The sequence below is a fragment of the Priapulus caudatus genome, unplaced genomic scaffold, assembly GCF_000485595.1.
Source record: "Priapulus caudatus unplaced genomic scaffold, Priapulus_caudatus-5.0.1 Scaffold531, whole genome shotgun sequence".
NCBI classification, from domain to species: domain Eukaryota; kingdom Metazoa; phylum Priapulida; class Priapulimorpha; order Priapulimorphida; family Priapulidae; genus Priapulus; species Priapulus caudatus.
In genome coordinates, this window is record NW_014577592.1 from 243662 (window position 1) to 255879 (window position 12218).

The 12218-nt window shown below is 41.1% G+C and overlaps 1 protein-coding gene across 1 annotated transcript in view; it reads right to left on the minus strand.

The window, feature by feature from the left end:
* LOC106811358 (ATP-dependent RNA helicase DHX36-like) overlaps positions 1-11723 on the minus strand; it is a 27666-nt gene extending 15943 nt beyond the window's left edge. Inside the window, exons 1-8 of the mRNA XM_014814944.1 lie at positions 11699-11723; positions 11009-11271; positions 10600-10732; positions 10030-10297; positions 9503-9650; positions 9227-9301; positions 8726-8821; positions 7690-7841 (exon numbers count right to left, since the gene is read on the minus strand). Of these exons, the coding sequence (XP_014670430.1) occupies positions 7690-7841; positions 8726-8821; positions 9227-9301; positions 9503-9650; positions 10030-10297; positions 10600-10732; positions 11009-11271; positions 11699-11723 (1160 nt within the window). The remainder of the gene's footprint in view (positions 1-7689; positions 7842-8725; positions 8822-9226; positions 9302-9502; positions 9651-10029; positions 10298-10599; positions 10733-11008; positions 11272-11698) is intronic.
* Between the last annotated feature and the right edge of the window lie 495 nt (positions 11724-12218).

Sequence of the window (12218 nt, forward strand, 5' to 3'; positions counted from 1 at the left end):
ATAACTGTGTGTAATGTAAAATGTAACCATAAACTGTGTAAAATGGTTAGAAAATGCCTCCTTGTCAGCCCTATCAAAGTAAATCATGCATTGTTTATTTCTCAGCATTAACAGTTGGTAAATGTTGCTAGGTGCTGCCTTATTTAATACATTTTTAATGCATATATATATTGCAAACGCTTATTATTTATTAGATTTGATCAAACAAATTATGATTTAGGTGTTGTGAGATTGTCATTGATGGATTATGTCGTTTGATCTAAATATATATGTATAGTTGTATAATTGAAACTGATATATGTTTACAATATGGTAAATGGTGACAAGCTGATATCTGCCATATCTGCATGATAACTCAAGACACAAGTTTGTGACTTGGAGAAAGAATGAATCATTGAAATGAATAATTTGTATGAATTATTTGGTGACAATTAGTTTACACTTACACAAGTTATGTAGAACAGTCTGAGTGTGTAAACCAATAATTCGATGTGAATACTGCAGGTGGCAGAGGTTTCAGGGGCCGTCGTGGGGCTGCTTATCGACAGCATGATACTGAAGGAGAAGGCAGAGGCGGGAGCAGGAATGGGGGCGGGAGAGAAGGCCGCATGATGCACACCGACGTGACGTGAGTGCTGGTGGTCGCGGCGGTGAGGGAGGACGGGGAGGAAGAGGAAAGCATCCAGCTCATCTCAAAGGTCGCGGACATCGCGTCTGTGGTACGCTGGGAAGTCAATCGTTTAAGAAAAAGAAAGGGATAGGGAAGAGGTATGTGTTCAAGTGACTTTTTCCAATTGATTGAGTAATGACGTGCACCAAAGTTGTGTGTCAGTTTAGTATGTATTAACTATAGCGTCGATGGTCAGTTTGAAAGTTTACAACGTATTTTTCACGCGTTTTTAAAGCGGGGCGTCACTGCACATAATTATTTAATTATTATGGATTGTTTTTGGCGATTTTAATGTTTATTGTTGTATTTCACGTATTGTCACTATCGCATTTACCGTGTACTCTCTACTATCACATTTACTGCCATTTCACAGATGTCTGTAGTCCAGATAGATGCAGAAAAGAAACAGCTCTTTGTCAGCTTTTGAAGGAGATCGAGGAATCCCGGAAGCATGTGTTGCATTCAAATGGACGCCCGAGTCCAAACCTGTAGCAACTTATCAGGGTATATATCTATCACTTCTTAAACAGCATGTTTATATATATATGCACTGCAGTAAGCAAGTGTGTATCATCGTATCTGTTCTATGATCCGAGGTGGGAGTGAAATGTCGTAGCTAGCTATAGTTTCCAGGTAAAACTTGATGCCGATAGAACATAAACACGTGGAATTTTAGCATAAATGAAATGCAAGTAGGTCTCCAGCTCTCCAGCTAATGCCGAGTGTAGCTTTACATCCAGATTTGTTGCCATCACATTTTTAAGTAGACTACAAACACTTTTTCATTATCTTTGCTCTCATTGCCATTGACAGGAGTGAAAGACGGATCTTGCAGGCTTGGAAGACGATGATGGTCAGTTTGAGAGCGGATACGGCCTGGCCAGTCGTGGTTCAGCCATGTCACTCTCTAGGACAATAGTGCATCAACATGAGTGCACTCAATCTTGCTGGTGGCACTAGCGAGGAGGCAGATGACGTTGAATGAGGATTTCTCATTACCGGAGATGGACGAGGACATGGGTGATTTAGCCGCCAGAGCTGAGAAATAAACAGCTCGAATAAGATTGGTGGCACTAGGGTACGTGATGGTTGCATGGCCTCACATGCCAATAATGTAGTTGACACATTAACATGCCTGACATTGTGACATTATTAGGTGTAACTTATTCCATGTTTATATTTTATGGACTAGCTAATGTACCTACACATATCAAACACATTTCCAACTTTTTTGAAACAGTTTGAAGTTACTAGTGAGTTGACAAGTTTATATCCTGTGAGGATAGAAGTTGTGCATTTTAGGCTTAAATTGTTGTCAGTGTCTGAATGATAAATAAAAACAGGTATATTTTATATGCCCAATACGATATAAACACATTTAATAATATATGTAGATGAACAATACATCTAGTATCTAATCGTTATTATGTTATATCGTGTTGTTTGCTTACAGTCTTCCTACTAAGGTTGATGACACAGCTATGGCAGGAATGAAACCTTGATGGGAAGCTACTAGGTTGAAGCTGAGAGGAAACAAACGGACAGCCACTGGCTAAAAGATGCAGGGGTTTCGGCGCAACTTCCGTCGTATGCCATGCAGCAGGTGTGTGCATTTGTAGCCCATGTTGCTTCTGAAAATATTTTATTTTCACAACCCTCCAATCCTAATCAAAGCTATGTATAGAGGGTTTTCACCATGTGTTATTCACTGAACGATTACTTAGCTTGTACTTGTGATGACCATAGATGAAAATGGCAATGCAAACGGCAAGGATTTTTTGAAATGTACATTTGTGTCTTTTGTTAGAAAATTGTGAAACCATTAAACAGAACCAAGTTGTCGTGCTGAGTGGTGAAACGGGATGTGGTAAAACACTCAGGTATTGCAAAGAAACTTTTATCTTGCATTTGTACGTTTTCTTGAGCACCATTCATATTTATTTTTTATGACTGAGACTTGTCTTCTGATGGGTGTGACAGTTTGTCATGGCTCTTTATCTTTGTCTTTGAAAGGCTTTTGTAAGCAGTATCCAAGATACAATGATACATACAGTGTAGACAGTGAGTAGGCACTGAGACTATACCGCTACGCTATTATTTGAGCTCAGCTTCTAGTTTTGGCACGCGGAAGTGTTGGAGCCGGCATCGATACCATAATACGTACTGCGAATATGATTTGTAGATGGTGTGGTAGCCACATCTCTACATCTCAGAGGCAATTCTCCACTGTGAGTTAGAATCAGAGGCCACTGCGAACTGCTTTCATAAAAAAAAAATTCCGTTGACACGAACGTAGCCGCAGTTTATTCTGATTGAACTACATCAAGAGGGGTGATGGGTCCACTGTGCCAGAGTTGCTTGTACACAACCAGGCGCAATCAGCAGCCATCACGGTGAGTAGTCTGCCTGAAATCAAATGTCAGAAATTCAAGCAGAAACATTGAGCAGCACCAAGTGCTCTTCTTTCACAAATATGCCTCAATAGAATTCCCGTGGTCAATTGTGTGTGTGTGCATTCCCATGGCTTTGCTGTAACTGATCTACCAGGCCCTGGAATGAATTGACATGTAGGCTTCTAGCCAATAGCATTGCAAAAGAGCCTTCTAAAAATGTTAGGCATTTCTAATTGCAGTTGCGTCACGGCACTGTGCGTAAACTGGTCTAGTTTGATCCGATCTACCACCAATATTCAAAGGAATGCACGGGCACAATGTTCAGACAGATATGTAATGATTTCATTCGTTATAAGCTGTTGGCACTCCAAACAGCAGGGCAGTGTCAAATCCAGTCTAATGTTGTAGTTTTAAATGTGTTGCATCAAGTTGTGTGAAATTGTTCACTAAGCTTATTATTTGTGGTGGTATTTAATTAACTGTGCTAATGTGTTAATAACTTGAAATGTGTGGTTTGGTAAGTTCAGCGGCCGGGTTTTTCACGAAGCGTATTAAAAGTCCATTAATAATGATTAAAATCACTATCATGATTAACCTCCCGTAAATTAAATTGAAGTGACCTGTTTCACGAAGCGTAATTAATTTTAATCATAATTCTAATGATCTATATCACTTTGTGAAACATGAATTTTTAAGTATCATTACTAATCTAATTACGGGTATGTTAATCAATGAGTTATTGATTTAACTATAATTAAAGTTATCACGCTTCGTGAAACCGGCCCTGGCGTCACCTGCAAGTCTACTCACTTTTACATGGATGAGATCTCTACTTTATCACTGGCATTCACTAAGTTTTCTGATTACCTGCCAATGTCATTTGGTGTTAATACCGCCGTCCCTCCACAGGTTGCATGAGGCGCGTGGCAGATGAAGAGAGCTGAGGCCATGTGGAGGTTGCAGCACAGGGTACGCCCAGATCCGGCTGCAGAGTAAGACTCCCGAGAGAGCAGGGTAGTACTTTCTTAATGTACTGCACCACAGGCATCATGTTACGCTGGCTCACCAGTGATCGTTAAACCGGTGGTTTTTGGAAAAGCGAAATTTGTCCTGCACGAGCAAGCTTCACTCGCGAGCATCCACACATCACTGCTCTTAAGCTTACGATTTGCAGAGATGCCAACCCACTAACGATTATCCGTAATTTTCGATACGATTTCTATTTCTTTTGCACCACTAACGACCAGTTTGTAATCAAACACGAATTTCATACTGGATTTCAAAAAAAAAAAATTTAATTATTGTTCACTTCTTTGCTCAATCTTATTTGTCTTTTTGACCCTCAGAATGCAGGAAATTGCATCTCAGAATCAAAAAAATTTTCCGGGGGTGCAATGCTGAACGCCCCCTAGCAAATGGGTCACCTCGAACTACTATTTGATTGGCCAGAAACTACAATTCTTCAAATAACGTGTTGCATTCTCTGCATTTGCTGCATTTTAATACGGGGACTATTGCGCCACACGATGCATGTCTATGTAACTGGCAGCGAGAAGTGTTAGCCCTCAAGCTCTTTCATTAGTTGTGTTGCAACAGTTACATAATATAATATTTCTATCGTAAAGCAGGTCGTCTGCGGTGTTATTGTTTTATGGAAGCTTATGTTCTTCCCACATGAACTCACAGTGTCTAACTCGGGTAAGATTTTGTGATTGATTTGTACATTATATATTTTTCTACATTTCAAGCATTTTTATTACAATTCTACGAATGAACGTAAATGTACATTGTTGCCAAACTCTAATCAATCTGAAAAAATCTGATCATAAATGAAAACCAATCAATATCTGAATGCGGACCCAGCACTAAACGCCCTCAGGCTTTACACAAGGTTGCGTGCAATGTTTCCAAGTGAAAGTTTTTCAGGATAAGTTGGTTGAGTGGGGAGAGTGATGGCTCTTTCATAGGAACGAGTAGTGGGATGTAGCTGAGGCTGGCGTGAGCGTCACATTGCTGGCGTGGTGCACCATGTTGGTCTGCCAACGTTGGGCCAACCGTTGGCACACCTGAGCAAAAAGCGTTGGCGCAAGTGCTGTCTGACGTGAAGCACACGTTGGCATCATGACGTTGCCGAAACCGTTGGCTGACTGGCCGTGGCCACCGGTTGGCACGCGGAGCAAAAAAGACGTTGGCCCAACGTTAGCATGAAGCTGAAGACAGCCGTTGCCAACGTCAAGATGTTATCTGTCGGCTGTTTCAGGGGGGTTGTCGCGGGTCGCCATGAGTGAAATAAAAAGTTAATGTTGAACCCTATTACTGTACTTCCATTATCAGAGGGGGGTACAGGGGTCGGTGTAAGCTTACATGGGGGCGGAAGACGATGTACATGTGGGCGGGAGACAGTCTGTGCATACACGGTAAAAAATTTACTAATTTGTTATGAGTTTTCCTTTATTTTACAAAAGTGCCTTGGTGCCCTTCTCAAATTGTGAGAGTTGCCTTGATGCCTTTTAAAATTGCCTCGGTGCCCATCCATTTTAGAGAAAATTCAAGGCAATTTCTCACATGCCCCTAAAAAATTGCCTTGCCCCTCTCGTCGCTTAATTCGAGGCCTGCCATATACCATTAAAAAGTTCCAGGGGTCACGGACGGCCAGGACTCCGGCCGGGGTAGTGAATTTTCTTAAGGTGTAAAAACCTGGCTCTCAACATTGGAGACTGTGAATCTCCCGTGGCTCACACGTAAAATGGCGGTCCCGTCTCCAGTAATACTAAGGTCAATGGGGACGTAAAAGAACCACTGAGGGTGCAAAAAAACTCTGGCTGTTACCATGCACCCTCAGTGCCATTCGGCTAAAGGCTAACTACCTGGTTTTACCCAAGCTAGGTCACACCCCATGGCTAGCTATAGTTCTGCGTTATTATCCACGTAACCGTGGGCTACGCAGTAAACTATCCAGATCCAGACTCACTAACGTTCTCGTGTACATAGCCGCTAATGCCAACGCACCAGGTCATAGCCTAGGTATGTGCCCGGGAATGACACAGTCTCAGATACTACTACAGTACCACCACTACTACCACCACTACTACTAGTACTACTACTACTACTACTAGTAGTACTACTACTTACTACTACTACTATATAGTAGTAGTAGTACTACTACTTACTACTACTACTACTACTACCACTCAGTACTAGGCAGGGTTAACGCCACATTTAGTGCTCACTGCGCCTACGGATATCATACCCCCCTACGGCGCTAACCCTGACCACGGCTTAGTTTGGCACATTTGAGAAAATGAGAGCCGGGGTCCCAAACTTGTAGGACTGAGCACGCAAACGAGTAAGCGACCTAAAAACGCTACACCAAGTCACACTATTACACACTATTAGTATTATGAGAATGCTACTTACGCTCATAGGGTCTATGTCCCCCAGGGTACTGCCGGAACGTACCCTGGTATAACTATCTGATATGGTTAGGGTTAGGGTTACCCGGTTAAGGTTAGGATTCCGATTAGGGAGTAGGCGTAGGCGACTCCCTAGACTCGTTACTCCGTTAGTGGAGTATTTACTGTATTTACTTACTGTACAGCCACACATCACATCAAGTGTTTGTATGGCTATCAAGGGTTAGGCAGCTTGCGCTTATATAAAACCCTGAACTGTCCAATAGCGGCCTGGCCCAACGTTGGCAGCCAACATGGTGCACCACGCAGCAATGTACGCTCACGCCAGCTCAGCTACATCCACTACTCGTTCCATGAAGAGCCGTCACTCTCACCCACTCCACCAAACTTATCCCTGAAAACTTTCACTGGAACATTGCACGCACCTGTGAAAGCCTGAGGGCGTTTAGCTGGGTCCGCATTCAGATATTGATTGGTTTTCATTTATGATCAGATTTTTTCAGATTGATTAGAGTTTGGCAAACATGTACATTACGTTCATTCGTATAATTGTAAATAAAAATGCTTGAAAATGTAGAAAAATATATAATGTACAAATCAATCACAAAATCTACCGAGTTAGACACTGTGGAGTTCATGTGGGAGAACTATAGCTTCCATAAACAATAACACGCAGACGACCTGCTTTACGATAGAAATATATATTATGTACTGGTGCAACCAACTAATAAAAGCAGCTTGAGGGCTAACACTTTCTCGCTGCATTACATAGACATGCTCTGTGTGCCAATAGTCCCCGTATGTAAAATGTCAGCAAATGCAGAGATGCCAACACGTATTTGAAGCAATCTGTAGTTTCTGGCCATCAAATTAGTAGTTCGAGGGTCACGTAGTGACCCAAGTTTGCTAGGGGGGTTCGGCATGCCCCCCGGAAAATTTTTTGATTCTGAGATGCAATTTCCTGCATTCTGAGGGTCAAAAATGACAATAAATTGACAAAATATGACAATAATTAAATTTTTTTTTTTTCGATCACAGTGAAATTCGTAGTTTGATACAAACTGGTCGTAGTGGTGCAAAAGAAATAGAAATTCGTATGAAATACGGATAAATCGTAGTGGGTTGGCATCTCTGCAAATGTAAGCTTAAGAGCAGGAGTTGTGTGGATGCTCGCGAGTGAAGCTGCTCGTGCAGACAATCGTTTCACACGTACCGATCACTGGTGAGCCAGCGTAACATGATGCCTGTGGTGCAGTACATGATACTACCCTGCTCTCTCGGGAGTCTACTCTGCAGCCGGATCTGGTACCCTGTGCTGCAACCTCCACATGGCTCAGCTCTCTCATCTGCCACGCGCTCTGCAACCTGTGGGAGGGACGGCGGTATTAACACCAAATGACATTGCAGGTAATCAGAAACTTGTGAATGCCAGTGTAAAGTAGAAGATCTCATCCATGTAAAAGTGAGTAGACTTGCAGGGTGACGCCAGGGGCCGGTTTCACGAAGCGTGATTAACTTTAATTATAGTTAAATCAATAACCATGATTAACTACCCGTAATTACGATTAGTTAATGATACTTAAAAATCTGTTTCACAAAGTGATTAGATCATTAGAATTATGATTAAAATTAATTACGCTTCGTGAAACAGTCACTTCAATTTAATTACGGGAGGTTAATCATGATTAGTGATTTAATCATTATTAAGGACTTAATTACGCTTCGTGAAACCGGCCCTGAACTTACCAAAACCCACACATTTCAAGTTATTAACACATTAGCACATTAATTAAATACCACCACAAATAATAACTTGTGAACAATTTCACACTAACTTGATGAACACCATTTAAAACTACAACATTAGACTGGATTTGACACTGCCCTGCTGTTTGGAGTGCCACAGTTAACGAATGAAATCATTACATATCTGTCTGAACATGTTGCCCGTGCATTCCTTGAATATTGGTGCTAGATCGATCAAACTAGACCAGTTTACGCACATGCGTGACCAACTGTCAATTAGAAATGCCTAACCATTTTTAGAAGGCTCCTTTTGCAATGCTAATTGGCTAGAGCTACATGTCAATCATTCCAGGCTGGTAGATCAGTTACAGCAAAGCCATGGGAATGCACACACACACAATGACCACGGGAATTCTATTGGCATATTGTGAAAGAAGAGAGCACTTGTGCTGCTACATGTTTCTGCTTGAATTTCTGACATTTGATTCAGGCAGACTACTCACCGTGATGGCGCTGATGCGTCTTGGTTGTGTACAAGCAACTCTGCACAGGGACCCATCACCCCTCTTGATGTAGTCATCCAGAATAAACTGCGGCACCTTCGTGTCAAAGAAATTTTTTTTTATGAAAGTAGTCGCAGTGGGCCTCTGATTCTAACTCAAGTGAGATTGACCTTCTGAAGATGTAGAGATGTGGCTACCACACCATCTACCAAATCATATGCGCAGTACGTATATGGTTTATCGATGCGGCTCCACACTTCCGGTGCCAAACTAGAAGCTGAGCTTCAAATATAGGCTAGCGGTATATCTCAGTGCCTACTCAACTGTCTACACTGTATGTATCTGTGTATCTTGGATACTGCTCAAAGCCCTTTCAAGACAAAGATAAAGAGCCATGACAAACTGTCCACACCATCAGAAGACAAGTCTCAGTCATAAAAATAAATATGAATGGTGCTCAAGAAAACGTACAAATGCAAGATAAAAGTTTCTTTGCAATACCTGAGTGGTTTTACCACATCCCGTTTCACCACTCAGCACGACAACTTGGTTCTGTTTAATGGTTTCCACAATTTTCTAAAAAAGACACAAATGTACATTTCAAAAAATCCTTGCCGGTTTGCATTGCCATTTTCATCTATGGTCACACAAATACAAGCTAAGTAATCGTTCAGTGAATAACACATGGTGAAAACCCTCTATCAACATAGCTTTGATAGGATTGGAGGGTTGTGACAATAAATATTTTCAGAGCACATGGGCTACAAATGCACACACCTGCTGCATGGCATATGACGGTAAGTTGCGCCGAAACCCCTGCATCTTTAGCCAGTGGCTGTCCGCTTGTTTCCTCTCAGCTTCAACTAGTAGCTTCCCATCAAGGGTTTCATTCCTGCATAGCTGTGTCATCAACTTAGTAGGAAGACTGTAAGCAAACAACGCGATATAACATAATAACGATTAGATACTAGATGTATTGTTCATCTACATATATTATTAAATGTGTTTACATCGTATTGTGCATATAAATATACTGTTTTTATTTACATTCAGACACTGACAACAATTTAAGCCCTAAAATGCACAACTTCTATCCTCACAGGATATAAACTTGTCAACTCACTAGTAACTTCAAAACTGTTTCAAAAATAGTTGGAAATGTGTTTGATATGTGTAGGTACTATTAGCTAGTCCATAAAATGATAAACCAGGAATAAGTTACACCTAATAATGTCACAATGTCAGGCCTGTTACTGTGTCAACTACATTATTGGCATGTGGAGGACACGCAACCATCCACGTACCTAGTGCCACCAATCTTATTCGATCTGTTGATTTCCTTCAGCTCTGCGGCTAAATCACCCATGTCCTCGTCCATCTCCGGTAATGAGAAATCCTCATCAACGTCATCTGCCTCCTCGCTAGTGCCACCAGCAAGATTGAGTGCACTCATGTTGGATGCACTATTGTCCCTAGAGAGTGACATGGCCGAACCACGACTGGTCAGGCCGTATCCGCTCTCAAACTGACCAGCATCGTCTTCCAAGCCTGCCAAAGATCCGTCTTTCACTCCTGTCAATGGCAATTGAGAGCAAAGATAATGGAAAGTGTTTGTAGTCTACTTAAAATGTGATGGCAACAAATCTGGATGTAAAGCTACACTCAGCATTAGCTGGAGAGCTGGAGAGCTACTTGCATTTCATTTATGCTAGAATTCCACGTGTTTATGTCTATCGCATCAAGTTTTACCTGGAAACTATAGCTAGCTAGACATTTCACTCTACCTCGGATCATAGAACAGATACGATGATACACTTGCTTACTGCAGTGCATATATATATAAACATGCGTTTAAGAAAGTGATAGATATATACCCTGATAAGTTGCTACAGGTTTGGCTCGGGCATCCATTTTGAATGCAACACATGCTTCCTGGGATTCCTCGATCTCCTTCAAAAGCTGACAAAGAGCTGTTTCTTTTTTTGCATCTATCTGGACTACAGACATCTGTGAAAGTGCAGTAAATGTGATACTAGTAGAGAGTACACGGTAAATGCGATAGTGACAATACGTGAAATACAACAATAAACATTAAAATCGCCAAAAACAATCATAATAATTAAAATAATTATGTGCACGTGACCTTAAAAAACGCGTGGAAAATACGTTGTAAACTTTCAAACTGACCATCGACGCTATAGTTAATACATACTAAACTGACACACAACTTTGGTGCACGTTCATTACTCAATCAATTAGGAAAAAGGTCACTTGAACACATACCTCTTCCCTATCCCTTTCTTTTTTCTTAAACGATGACTTCCCAGCGTACCACAGACCGATGTCCCGACCTTTGAGATGAGCTGGATGCTTTCCTCTTCCTCCCCGTCCTCCCTCACCGCCGCGACCACCAGCACTCACGTCACGTCGGTGTGCATCATGCGGCCTTCTCTCCCGCCCCCATTCCTGCTCCCCGCCTCTGCCTTCTCCTTCAGTATCATGCTGTCGATAAGCAGCCCCACGACGGCCCCTGAAACCTCTGCCACCTGCAGTATTCACATCGAATTATTGGTTTACACACTCAAACTGTTCTACATAACTTGTGTAAGTGTAAACTATATTGTCACCAAATAATTCATACAAATTATTCATTTCAATGATTCATTCTTTCATCCAAGTCACAAAACTTGTGTCTTGAGTTATCATGCAGATATGGCAGATGTCAGCTTGTCACCATTAACATATTGTAAACATATATCAGTTTCAATTATACAACTATACATATATATATAGATCAAACGACATAATCATCAATGACAATCTCACAACACCTAAATCATAATTTGTTTGATCAAATCTAATAAAATAATAAGCGTTTGCAATATATATATGCATTAAAAATGTATTAATAAGGCAGCACCTAGCAACATTTACCAACTGTTAATACTGAGAAATAAACAATGCATGATTTACTTTGATAGGGCTGACAAGGAGGCATTTTCTAACCATTTTACACAGTTTATGGTTACATTTTACATTACACACAGTTATGTACATATTTGACACAATTACCTCTGGTGTCTATTTATTCGTCCCCATAATACTATTTACAACAAGCCTTCAGCTCTTTGCATGGTTGTCGTCTTCCTTACGAAAAGTCATGAGGAAAATTAAGAGACTGCTTGTTCAGAACTTTAGACTATACTGTCAAATTCTCCCCATAACTGGTTCAGATACTGACACCAATGAAATCTTGTCTGGCAATTTAACCGTACCAAGAGTAGATAATAACACAAGAGTAGATAATAAAATAGATAATAAGAGTGTTATTATCTACTCTTGACCGTACCAAGACTTTTGTAAACAGCCTAGTTAAATAAAAAAATAATATATAGGGCTGTAACGATACACTCGCGTATTCGGTGCACCGAACATTGTTGTTGGACTATACGTTAGGGGTGAGTATTGCGACCAAAAACCGTATTGCAATATA